The sequence below is a fragment of the Oncorhynchus gorbuscha genome, linkage group LG09 (assembly GCF_021184085.1).
Source record: "Oncorhynchus gorbuscha isolate QuinsamMale2020 ecotype Even-year linkage group LG09, OgorEven_v1.0, whole genome shotgun sequence".
NCBI lineage: Eukaryota > Metazoa > Chordata > Actinopteri > Salmoniformes > Salmonidae > Oncorhynchus > Oncorhynchus gorbuscha.
In genome coordinates, this window is record NC_060181.1 from 21,452,223 (window position 1) to 21,464,973 (window position 12,751).

Below are 12,751 nucleotides of genomic sequence, written 5' to 3' on the forward strand. Positions count from 1 at the left end.
CATTAACTAGGCCTATAGGACCTTTTCATACTGAGAGAAGGTGTTAAGGGGCGGGGCGCTGAGGGGGGACATGTACAGTTTGTCCTTCTCTTTAGGATTTTCTTATTTTTATTTGACCAGGGTTCGACTATAATTTTCGTTATTATTAAGTAATCAGTTATATGACAAACGTGCAGCCTGTTTACTCAAAATGCTGATATTGTCCAGTACTAGTTCATGCGTTTTGTATGCTTTATTGTTCCCCATTATAAGTCGGTAGAGTCCCACTGTTGCCCTGGCATGATTTAAGACTTTTAACCCCTTGTAAACATTGTGTGGTTGAGCTACATACTTCTGGGTTGTACCACTGGATTCGTCTAGTGTGTCTGGGTCAACCATGTGATTAACTGAGCTAGAGCGGTGATGGTGAGACAAGGGGGCTGGGTCTTTTTTGTTGTTGACAAAACGTATGTAGAGTCAGAATTAAAAGCTATTAAAAGTTATGTAAAGCTGACACTCTCACGAACATGCATGCAGCATGCTTTGGTCAATTAGGCTCACAAGCTACAGAAGAGTAATTAGTAGATACGAGGTTCTTCATAGAAGATCCTAGGAAATCCTAGAACATAGTTTCGATAATATTGTAATATTATAAATAGTTGCTATCACAAACCCTTAACTCCCAACAACAAAACTCCACAGAGTTGTCACTGACTATATTCATCTCTGTCTGAGCAAACCATTTCTGTACTTACAGCATTCGGGAAAAAAATCATTTGAATCAGATTTTTACTTTGGCTGACCTTTTTTAAATGTATTGACATTTGTCAATGAAACTGATGAATGCAATTATTTTGTCTGTGTAGTTGTAGCTAACTGGTGGTGAAGGCATATGAGTATTTCCTTTGATAACAAATTCTTTGAAAGTGGCCCATGTAGCAGTACCTTAATAAATCTTCCACTAAGACTTTAACCTTCTTTGACATATAACTATACTCTACCAGCCCTGGCTATGTGTCTATTGTGTATTGATTCTGTAACATTCCTGTGTGATTTTATTGGGCTTTTAAAATACATAACCAAGCAATTTATTGTTCAGTCACACTCAGAAAACTATCTAAATGAATCAAATCTATAAAATCCATTCTTCTTAGAGTAATATGTACACTCCAACATCCACAGTCACAGCACTCACCACCATGTGCCCCTTCTAACCTTGAAGACAATGTGATGGGGAAAGAGAAAGACTACTATTAGCCAGAAATTGAACACTGAGGCCTTTAATCATAGGACATATTAAATATATGCATGGGTGTTTAATATATATTTGACATATACAATAGTAGTAGGCCTAAGTAATGATATTATGTTTAAATATACAGTATATTAAGCTACATATGTTTAGTAACATGATGTAAATGTAAACCCAGGATAGCCCTCTCCTTTGCTGAACAGCTCTGATTCACAAACTGTCTCACTGTATAGACTCCACTGTCCTGTAGTTCTCAGTGTTAAGTGATTCTGAGTGTTAACATTGGGAGAGGAATGTACGACCACATTGCCAAGTTGGGCTCCATAACAGGCTCACCCTGTTTTATAAATCCATCTGAGATGCAGGGGAGTAGGTGTATCCAAACGTTTGACTGGTAATGTACCAGTCAAAAGATTGGACACACCTACTCATTTTTACATTGTAGAATAATAGTGAATATATCAAACTATGAAATAACACATGGAATCATGTCGTTAACCAAAAATTGTTTAACAAATCAAATCGATGTTATATTTGAGATTCTCAACCAGCTTCATGAGGTAGTCACCTGGAATGGGTTTCAAATAAATGTACTAACATTTTAAATGGTACCACAAAGATGTTTTTAGGTCCACACATCAGAGAATGTTGACTTGAGTGGGGATATCCATTGTTATAAATTCAACTGTCAATCTTCCATAGGAAACTGATTGAAATAATAGAAATATAGACAATAGAATAAACATTCCCATTCAAATTGACATTTGAAAATGGGTGGACCAGCCGCCATCTTTCTGGTAGTAATTGGAGGTTACAGTTTTAATTCAATTTAAATGTCAATGGTTTACCAGCTAAATTTCAGGCGTCTGAAAGGATAGGCCAATTCTATGAATTCGATGTCTATGATTTAACTGACAACCACCTTGTATTCAGCAGTATACTGTCTCAACTGATGATGGATGGGCACCACCCAAACATTTTAGATGATGTCAAATAGGGTATAAGCTACAATATTTGTGAAATGAGAGGTGACCATAACACTTCTTACCGTTTCCCCTGTAATGATCCAATAGCCTTATCATCTTGAGTGTAGGTTATACAGCTGGAGACTACAATTGACCATTTGGTTGACTTGGGTGTTGAGAGTTCGTACCACTGCGTAAGAGGAGTATGTTGTGCAATTTATCCTCCAATACAAATTCCGGTGAATCAAGAGTTGGGCTGTTTCTATGTGCTCTTAAATGGTTTACACTTTTATATTGAAATGTGATCTCTACATATACACAGATCTTTCCTTTCAATGAAGCCCTAGACAACCAGGAATTGGAAGTTCCTTACTAATTAGTGACCTTAATTCATCAATCAAGTACAAGGGTGAAGCGAAACTCCCAGGGTCTCTGTGGAATGAGTTTGAAACCTTTGCAGTATATGTTCCAAATAAATGTCCCTTGGAAACAGCTGAAGCAAATGCGGCTACTTTGTTGTTATTCTGACTGCACTTTTTGACTGTAAATTAGCCGTAGTTGGTTAGCTAGCAAGGAAGGCATAAGAACGTTGCCAGCAAGAATGGCAATGGTACATTTAGAACAAACGACTGGGTCGCATCCATAGATACAGAAACTGAACGACTGCGTCACGTCTCTCGCAACCGAACCTATAGAATGAACAACCAGCCGGCTTGGTTAGCAACCCTAGATTTGTGTCGGGACTATATATTGTGGAAGGATGAAATAGTATGAATAAATTCATCAAAATAACGTTTTTAACGAAAATATGTCAATTATTTGAATATGTTTGTAACCCGTGGTATAAAAGTGCTTAATGCCCTCGAAGCCGATGTTGGAGGGTATATTGGCATGGTTTGGCAAATATTGGCCAAAATATCCTCCAAACACTGGCTTCGAGGGTATAATTGAGCAATAAGGCACGAGGATGTGTGATATATGGCCAAAATACATACCACGGCTAAGGGCTGTTATAACATTGGGAGAGGAATGTACGACCACATTGCCAAATTGGGCTCCATAAATCACCCTGTTTTATAAATCCAACTGAGATGCAGGGGAGTAGGTGTGTCCAAACGTTTGACTGGTAATGTACCAGTCAAAAGATTGGACACACCTACTCATTTTTACATTGTAGAATAATAGTGAATATATCAAACTATGAAATAACACATGGAATCATGTAGTAACCAAAAAGTGTTCAACAAATCAAATCGATTTTATATTTGAGATTCTCAACCAGCTTCATGAGGTAGTCACCTGGAATGGGTTTCAAATAACAGGTGTGTTTTGTTAAAAGTTCATTTGTGGAATTAATTTATTTCCTTATTAATGCGTTTGAGCCAATCATTTGTGTTGTGACGAGATAAGGGTAGTATACAGAACATAGCCATATTTGGTGAAAGACCAAGTCCATATTATTGCAAGAACAGCTAAAATAAGCAAAGAGAAACGACAGTCACTACTTTAATAAGACATGAAGTTCAGTCAATGCGGAAAATGTCAAGAACCTTGAACGTTTCTTCAAGTGCGGTCGCAAAAACTATCAAGCTCTATGATGAAACTGGCTCTCATGAGGACCACCACAGGAAAGGAAATGCGGCTACTTTGTTGTTATTCTGACTGCACTTTTTGACTGTAAATTAGCCGTAGTTGGTTAGCTAGCAAGTAAGGCATAAGAACGTTGCCAGCAAGTATGGCAATGGTACATTTAGAACAAACGACTGGGTCGAATCCATAGATACAGAAACTGAACGACTGCGTCACGTCTCTCGCAACCGAACCTATAGAATGATCAACCAGCCGGCTTGGTTAGCAACCCTAGATTTGTGTCCGGACTATATATTGTGGAAGGATGAAATAGTATGAATAAATTCATCAAAATAACGTTTTTAACGAAAATATGTCAATTATTTGAATATGTTTGTAACCCGTGGTATAAAAGTGCTAATGCCCTCGAAGCCGATGTTGGAGGGTATATTGGCATGGTTTGGCAAATATTGGCCAAAATATCCTCCAAACAGTGGCTTCGAGGGCATAATTGAGCAATAAGGCACGAGGATGTGTGATATATGGCCAAAATACATACCACGGCTAAGGGCTGTTATAACGCAGGACGCAACGTGGAGTGCCTGGATACAGCCCTTAGCCGTGGTATATTGGCCATACTTTATACCACAAACCTCATAGGTGCCTTATTGCTAGTATACGCTGGTTATCAACGTAATTATAGCAGTAAAAATAAATATTTTGTCATACCCATGGTATAGGTCTGATGTACCACGGCTGTCAGCCAATCTGCATCCAGTGCTTGAAACACCCAGTTTATAATCATTTAAATAGATCTATGCAACTTCAAATACAAGTTCAAAACGAACATAGGCCATTAGATTTTCGATAGAAAGTGTGTATATAATAAATATTGTCTATTTAGCCATGGATATCTCTTGATTAGTGTCTGGAAGAAACATGAGGATACAGTACTGTTCCAAAACTGGTTGAATCAACGGTGTTTCCACGTCATTTCGACCACAAAAATCTATGTGGTGACGTTGAATTAACGTGTAAAACTAACTGGATTTGAGAAGTCATCAATGCAATGACATTTCGTATTTTTTCAATAAACTTTTAAACTAAATCCAATGACATTGTGAAATGTTTTGCTGATTCACCTTTAATTCAACAACTCAAACAAATGTAAATCAAATATAGAGGTCGAACTGATGTCTGTGCCCAGCAGGGCGCTTTTTAATTTACCCAGCTATCATATCAATTAAAATAATTGGATTGCATAATTTTATTTTCCAAGTAGACTTTATTGAAAAAATACACAAAAGTTAACAGTGCACGATGAAAATAAATGAAGAAAAAAAGTTAGTTACAATCCAAAATGGTGAGCATCACAAGCGTACCTGGGCACAGGGTACTTCAAATAACAGTGAGGCGGTGGGTCGGCAAAACGAGGAGCAGCGTTGGGTCTGGAGTATTTCAAGATGGATTCGATGGAGAAAGGACTGCTAAAGTTCACCTCATTATTATTCTGCATTTGAGGGCTGGCGAGGGTTGGTTTTGGTGAGAAGACCGCGGCAGAGCGTTCTGATATCTGTTCTGCCTCCATTCGCACTTTGGTGGACAACTCGGGGAACAAGTCCAGTATGCCCTTGAAGTGGCGTCTTGCCATCTTCGCTGTTATTTGCCTCTCGTCGAATTTCCAGAAGTTCTTTTTTGAGTTTGACATATATGGACTGACTGGAACCTGAAATAGATAAACACGATCAACAAATGAATGTCTGTTGATCTCAGGGTGGTTGAATAAAAGATACAATAAGTACGGTCTGATACAGTTGATATAATTATTGTGGACATACCTTGACAAAACAATCGTTGGATGATAAGCAGACCCTGATGTTGTTCTCGATGCCTTTTCTGTCTCCTGAGAGGAAAGCTCCCAACTTGTCCATCAACTACAAATGATAACACTCCATATTAGCACTCGTCATTAATTAAGGACCAGTAATTCCTTTTCAGAACACAATTGAAATTACACCCTGGGTGATCAAATATATTGGTTTTACCTGAGTAAATGTGAGCATCTTGTCTGGAGAGTCCTGTATGACATAAGCAATCAGTCCCAGATAGGTTGTGCTCTTCCTCTTGCCATAACGTTGGTTCTTACTTCGCTGAACAACGTTGGACGGAGCCTGTGGAGGTAGGAGAGTTCCCATGATGTTCTCTGTTACGTTCTGCATCTTTTTCGTTGTAGAGTTCTTCTCACACCAAGTGTCACACAGAGCACTGATATCAGGACCTTGCTCAGTGGAACTGTTAACCTGGGCTGACCTCTGGATATATGTCCTGCTAGAACAATAGGACAAAAATTCTACATTAACTAGGCCTATAGGACCTTTTCATACTGAGAGAAGGTGTTAAGGGGCGGGGCGCTGAGGGGGGACATGTACAGTTTGTCCTTCTCTTTAGGATTTTCTTATTTTTATTTGACCAGGGTTCGACTATAATGTTCGTTATTATTAAGTAATCAGTTATATGACAAACGTGCAGCCTGTTTACTCAAAATGCTGATATTGTCCAGTACTAGTTCATGCGTTTTGTATGCTTTATTGTTCCCCATTATAAGTCGGTAGAGTCCCACTGTTGCCCTGGCATGATTTAAGACTTTTAACCCCTTGTAAACATTGTGTGGTTGAGCTACATACTTCTGGGTTGTACCACTGGATTCGTCTAGTGTGTCTGGGTCAACCATGTGATTAACTGAGCTAGAGCGGTGATGGTGAGACAAGGGGCTGGGTCTTTTTTGTTGTTGACAAAAACGTATGTAGAGTCAGAATTAAAAGCTATTCAAAGTTATGTAAAGCTGACACTCTCACGAACATGCATGCAGCATGCTTTGGTCAATTAGGCTCACAAGCTACAGAAGAGTAATTAGTAGATACGAGGTTCTTCATAGAAGATCCTAGGAAATCCTAGAACATAGTTTCGATAATATTGTAATATTATAAATAGTTGCTATCACAAACCCTTAACTCCCAACAACAAAACTCCACAGAGTTGTCACTGACTATATTCATCTCTGTCTGAGCAAACCATTTCTGTACTTACAGCATTCGGGAAAAAATCATTTGAATCAGATTTTTACTGTGGCTGACCTTTTTAAATGTATTGACATTTGTCAATGAAACTGATGAATGCAATTATTTATGTCTGTGTAGTTGTAGCTAACTGGTGGTGAAGGCATATGAGTATTTCCTTTGATAACAAATTCTTTGAAAGTGGCCCATGTAGCAGTACCTTAATAAATCTTCCACTAAGACTTTAACCTTCTTTGACATATAACTATACTCTACCAGCCCTGGCTATGTGTCTATTGTGTATTGATTCTGTAACATTCCTGTGTGATTTTATTGGGCTTTTAAAATACATAACCAAGCAATTTATTGGTCAGTCACACTCAGAAAACTATCTAAATGAATCAAATCTATAAAATCCATTCTTCTTAGAGTAATATGTACACTCCAACATCCACAGTCACAGCACTCACCACCATGTGCCCCTTCTAACCTTGAAGACAATGTGATGGGGAAAGAGAAAGACTACTATTAGCCAGAAATTGAACACTGAGGCCTTTAATCATAGGACATATTAAATATATGCATGGGTGTTTAATATATATTTGACATATACAATAGTAGTAGGCCTAAGTAATGATATTATGTTTAAATATACAGTATATTAAGCTACATATGTTTAGTAACATGATGTAAATGTAAACCCAGGATAGCCCTCTCCTTTGCTGAACAGCTCTGATTCACAAACTGTCTCACTGTATAGACTCCACTGTCCTGTAGTTCTCAGTGTTAAGTGATTCTGAGTGTTAACATTGGGAGAGGAATGTACGACCACATTGCCAAGTTGGGCTCCATAACAGGCTCACCCTGTTTTATAAATCCATCTGAGATGCAGGGGAGTAGGTGTATCCAAACGTTTGACTGGTAATGTACCAGTCAAAAGATTGGACACACCTACTCATTTTTACATTGTAGAATAATAGTGAATATATCAAACTATGAAATAACACATGGAATCATGTCGTTAACCAAAAATTGTTTAACAAATCAAATCGATGTTATATTTGAGATTCTCAAACAGCTTCATGAGGTAGTCACCTGGAATGGGTTTCAAATAAATGTACTAACATTTTAAATGGTACCACAAAGATGTTTTTAGGTCCACACATCAGAGAATGTTGACTTGAGTGGGGATATCCATTGTTATAAATTCAACTGTCAATCTTCCATAGGAAACGGATTGAAATAATAGAAATATAGACAATAGAATAAACATTCCCATTCAAATTGACATTTGAAAATGGGTGGACCAGCCGCCATCTTTCTGGTAGTAATTGGAAGTTACAGTTTTAATTCAATTTAAATGTCAATGGTTTACCAGCTAAATTTCAGGCGTCTGAAAGGATAGGCCAATTCTATGAATTCGATGTCTATGATTTAACTGACAACCACCTTGTATTCAGCAGTATACTGTCTCAACTGATGATGGATGGGCACCACACAAACATTTTAGATGATGTCAAATAGGGTATAAGCTACAATATTTGTCAAATGAGAGGTGACCATAACACTTCTTACCGTTTCCCCTGTAATGATCCAATATGCCTTATCATCTTGAGTGTAGGTTATACAGCTGGAGACTACAATTGACCATTTGGTTGACTTGGGTGTTGAGAGTTCGTACCACTGCGTAAGAGGAGTATGTGGTGCAATTTGTCCTCCAATACAAATTCCGGTGAATCAAGAGTTGGGCTGTTTCTATGTGCTCTTAAATGGTTTACACTTTTATATTGAAATGTGATCTCTACATATACACAGATCTTTCCTTTCAATGAAGCCCTAGACAACCAGGAATTGGAAGTTCCTTACTAATTAGTGACCTTAATTCATCAATCAAGTACAAGGGTGAAGCGAAACTCCCAGGGTCTCTGTGGAATGAGTTTGAAACCTTTGCAGTATATGTTCCAAATAAATGTCCCTTGGAAACAGCTGAAGCAAATGCGGCTACTTTGTTGTTATTCTGACTGCACTTTTTGACTGTAAATTAGCCGTAGTTGGTTAGCTAGCAAGGAAGGCATAAGAACGTTGCCAGCAAGAATGGCAATGGTACATTTAGAACAAACGACTGGGTCGCATCCATAGATACAGAAACTGAACGACTGCGTCACGTCTCTCGCAACCGAACCTATAGAATGAACAACCAGCCGGCTTGGTTAGCAACCCTAGATTTGTGTCGGGACTATATATTGTGGAAGGATGAAATAGTATGAATAAATTCATCAAAATAACGTTTTTAACGAAAATATGTCAATTATTTGAATATGTTTGTAACCCGTGGTATAAAAGTGCTTAATGCCCTCGAAGCCGATGTTGGAGGGTATATTGGCATGGTTTGGCAAATATTGGCCAAAATATCCTCCAAACACTGGCTTCGAGGGTATAATTGAGCAATAAGGCACGAGGATGTGTGATATATGGCCAAAATACATACCACGGCTAAGGGCTGTTATAACATTGGGAGAGGAATGTACGACCACATTGCCAAATTGGGCTCCATAAATCACCCTGTTTTATAAATCCAACTGAGATGCAGGGGAGTAGGTGTGTCCAAACGTTTGACTGGTAATGTACCAGTCAAAAGATTGGACACACCTACTCATTTTTACATTGTAGAATAATAGTGAATATATCAAACTATGAAATAACACATGGAATCATGTAGTAACCAAAAAGTGTTCAACAAATCAAATCGATTTTATATTTGAGATTCTCAACCAGCTTCATGAGGTAGTCACCTGGAATGGGTTTCAAATAACAGGTGTGTTTTGTTAAAAGTTCATTTGTGGAATTAATTTATTTCCTTATTAATGCGTTTGAGCCAATCATTTGTGTTGTGACGAGATAGGGGTAGTATACAGAAGATAGCCATATTTGGTGAAAGACCAAGTCCATATTATTGCAAGAACAGCTAAAATAAGCAAAGAGAAACGACAGTCACTACTTTAATAAGACATGAAGTTCAGTCAATGCGGAAAATGTCAAGAACCTTGAACGTTTCTTCAAGTGCGGTCGCAAAAACTATCAAGCTCTATGATGAAACTGGCTCTCATGAGGACCACCACAGGAAAGGAAATGCGGCTACTTTGTTGTTATTCTGACTGCACTTTTTGACTGTAAATTAGCCGTAGTTGGTTAGCTAGCAAGTAAGGCATAAGAACGTTGCCAGCAAGTATGGCAATGGTACATTTAGAACAAACGACTGGGTCGAATCCATAGATACAGAAACTGAACGACTGCGTCACGTCTCTCGCAACCGAACCTATAGAATGATCAACCAGCCGGCTTGGTTAGCAACCCTAGATTTGTGTCCGGACTATATATTGTGGAAGGATGAAATAGTATGAATAAATTCATCAAAATAACGTTTTTAACGAAAATATGTCAATTATTTGAATATGTTTGTAACCCGTGGTATAAAAGTGCTAATGCCCTCGAAGCCGATGTTGGAGGGTATATTGGCATGGTTTGGCAAATATTGGCCAAAATATCCTCCAAACAGTGGCTTCGAGGGCATAATTGAGCAATAAGGCACGAGGATGTGTGATATATGGCCAAAATACATACCACGGCTAAGGGCTGTTATAACGCAGGACGCAACGTGGAGTGCCTGGATACAGCCCTTAGCCGTGGTATATTGGCCATACTTTATACCACAAACCTCATAGGTGCCTTATTGCTAGTATACGCTGGTTATCAACGTAATTATAGCAGTAAAAATAAATATTTTGTCATACCCATGGTATAGGTCTGATGTACCACGGCTGTCAGCCAATCTGCATCCAGTGCTTGAAACACCCAGTTTATAATCATTTAAATAGATCTATGCAACTTCAAATACAAGTTCAAAACGAACATAGGCCATTAGATTTTCGATAGAAAGTGTGTATATAATAAATATTGTCTATTTAGCCATGGATATCTCTTGATTAGTGTCTGGAAGAAACATGAGGATACAGTACTGTTCCAAAACTGGTTGAATCAACGGTGTTTCCACGTCATTTCGACCACAAAAATCTATGTGGTGACGTTGAATTAACGTGTAAAACTAACTGGATTTGAGAAGTCATCAATGCAATGACATTTCGTATTTTTTTCAATAAACTTTTAAACTAAATCCAATGACATTGTGAAATGTTTTGCTGATTCACCTTTAATTCAACAACTCAAACAAATGTAAATCAAATATAGAGGTCGAACTGATGTCTGTGCCCAGCAGGGCGCTTTTTAATTTACCCAGCTATCATATCAATTAAAATAATTGGATTGCATAATTTTATTTTCCAAGTAGACTTTATTGAAAAAATACACAAAAGTTAACAGTGCACGATGAAAATAAATGAAGAAAAAAGTTAGTTACAATCCAAAATGGTGAGCATCACAAGCGTACCTGGGCACAGGGTACTTCAAATAACAGTGAGGCGGTGGGTCGGCAAAACGAGGAGCAGCGTTGGGTCTGGAGTATTTCAAGATGGATTCGATGGAGAAAGGACTGCTAAAGTTCACCTCATTATTATTCTGCATTTGAGGGCTGGCGAGGGTTGGTTTTGGTGAGAAGACCGCGGCAGAGCGTTCTGATATCTGTTCTGCCTCCATTCGCACTTTGGTGGCCAACTCGGGGAACAAGTCCAGTATGCCCTTGAAGTGGCGTCTTGCCATCTTCGCTGTTATTTGCCTCTCGTCGAATTTCCAGAAGTTCTTTTTTGAGTTTGACATATATGGACTGACTGGAACCTGAAATAGATAAACACGATCAACAAATGAATGTCTGTTGATCTCAGGGTGGTTGAATAAAAGATACAATAAGTACGGTCTGATACAGTTGATATAATTATTGTGGACATACCTTGACAAAACAATCGTTGGATGATAAGCAGACCCTGATGTTGTTCTCGATGCCTTTTCTGTCTCCTGAGAGGAAAGCTCCCAACTTGTCCATCAACTACAAATGATAACACTCCATATTAGCACTCGTCATTAATTAAGGACCAGTAATTCCTTTTCAGAACACAATTGAAATTACACCCTGGGTGATCAAATATATTGGTTTTACCTGAGTAAATGTGAGCATCTTGTCTGGAGAGTCCTGTATGACATAAGCAATCAGTCCCAGATAGGTTGTGCTCTTCCTCTTGCCATAACGTTGGTTCTTACTTCGCTGAACAACGTTGGACGGAGCCTGTGGAGGTAGGAGAGTTCCCATGATGTTCTCTGTTACGTTCTGCATCTTTTTCGTTGTAGAGTTCTTCTCACACCAAGTGTCACACAGAGCACTGATATCAGGACCTTGCTCAGTGGAACTGTTAACCTGGGCTGACCTCTGGATATATGTCCTGCTAGAACAATAGGACAAAAATTCTACATTAACTAGGCCTATAGGACCTTTTCATACTGAGAGAAGGTGTTAAGGGGCGGGGCGCTGAGGGGGGACATGTACAGTTTGTCCTTCTCTTTAGGATTTTCTTATTTTTATTTGACCAGGGTTCGACTATAATGTTCGTTATTATTAAGTAATCAGTTATATGACAAACGTGCAGCCTGTTTACTCAAAATGCTGATATTGTCCAGTACTAGTTCATGCGTTTTGTATGCTTTATTGTTCCCCATTATAAGTCGGTAGAGTCCCACTGTTGCCCTGGCATGATTTAAGACTTTTAACCCCTTGTAAACATTGTGTGGTTGAGCTACATACTTCTGGGTTGTACCACTGGATTCGTCTAGTGTGTCTGGGTCAACCATGTGATTAACTGAGCTAGAGCGGTGATGGTGAGACAAGGGGGCTGGGTCTTTTTTGTTGTTGACAAAAACGTATGTAGAGTCAGAATTAAAAGCTATTCAAAGTTATGTAAAGCTGACACTCTCACGAACATGCATGC

At 38.6% G+C, this 12,751-nt stretch overlaps 2 protein-coding genes across 2 annotated transcripts; both read right to left on the bottom strand.

Annotated features, from left to right (window-relative positions):
- Positions 1 to 5,036: 5,036 nt before the first annotated feature.
- On the bottom strand, positions 5,037 to 6,118 carry LOC124043047 (forkhead box protein H1-like). The gene is made up of 3 exons (XM_046361227.1): positions 5,811 to 6,118; positions 5,604 to 5,699; positions 5,037 to 5,491 (listed from the first exon to the last, which is right to left on the bottom strand). The coding sequence occupies exons 1-3, from the start codon at positions 5,982 to 5,984 to the stop codon at positions 5,114 to 5,116; spliced, it is 648 nt and encodes a 215-aa protein (XP_046217183.1). The 5' UTR covers positions 5,985 to 6,118; the 3' UTR covers positions 5,037 to 5,113.
- A 5,113-nt stretch (positions 6,119 to 11,231) lies between these two features.
- Positions 11,232 to 12,236, bottom strand: LOC124044329 (forkhead box protein H1-like). Its single transcript, XM_046363989.1, has 3 exons — positions 11,929 to 12,236; positions 11,722 to 11,817; positions 11,232 to 11,609 (listed from the first exon to the last, which is right to left on the bottom strand). The coding sequence occupies exons 1-3, from the start codon at positions 12,100 to 12,102 to the stop codon at positions 11,232 to 11,234; spliced, it is 648 nt and encodes a 215-aa protein (XP_046219945.1). The 5' UTR covers positions 12,103 to 12,236.
- Positions 12,237 to 12,751: the final 515 nt, after the last annotated feature.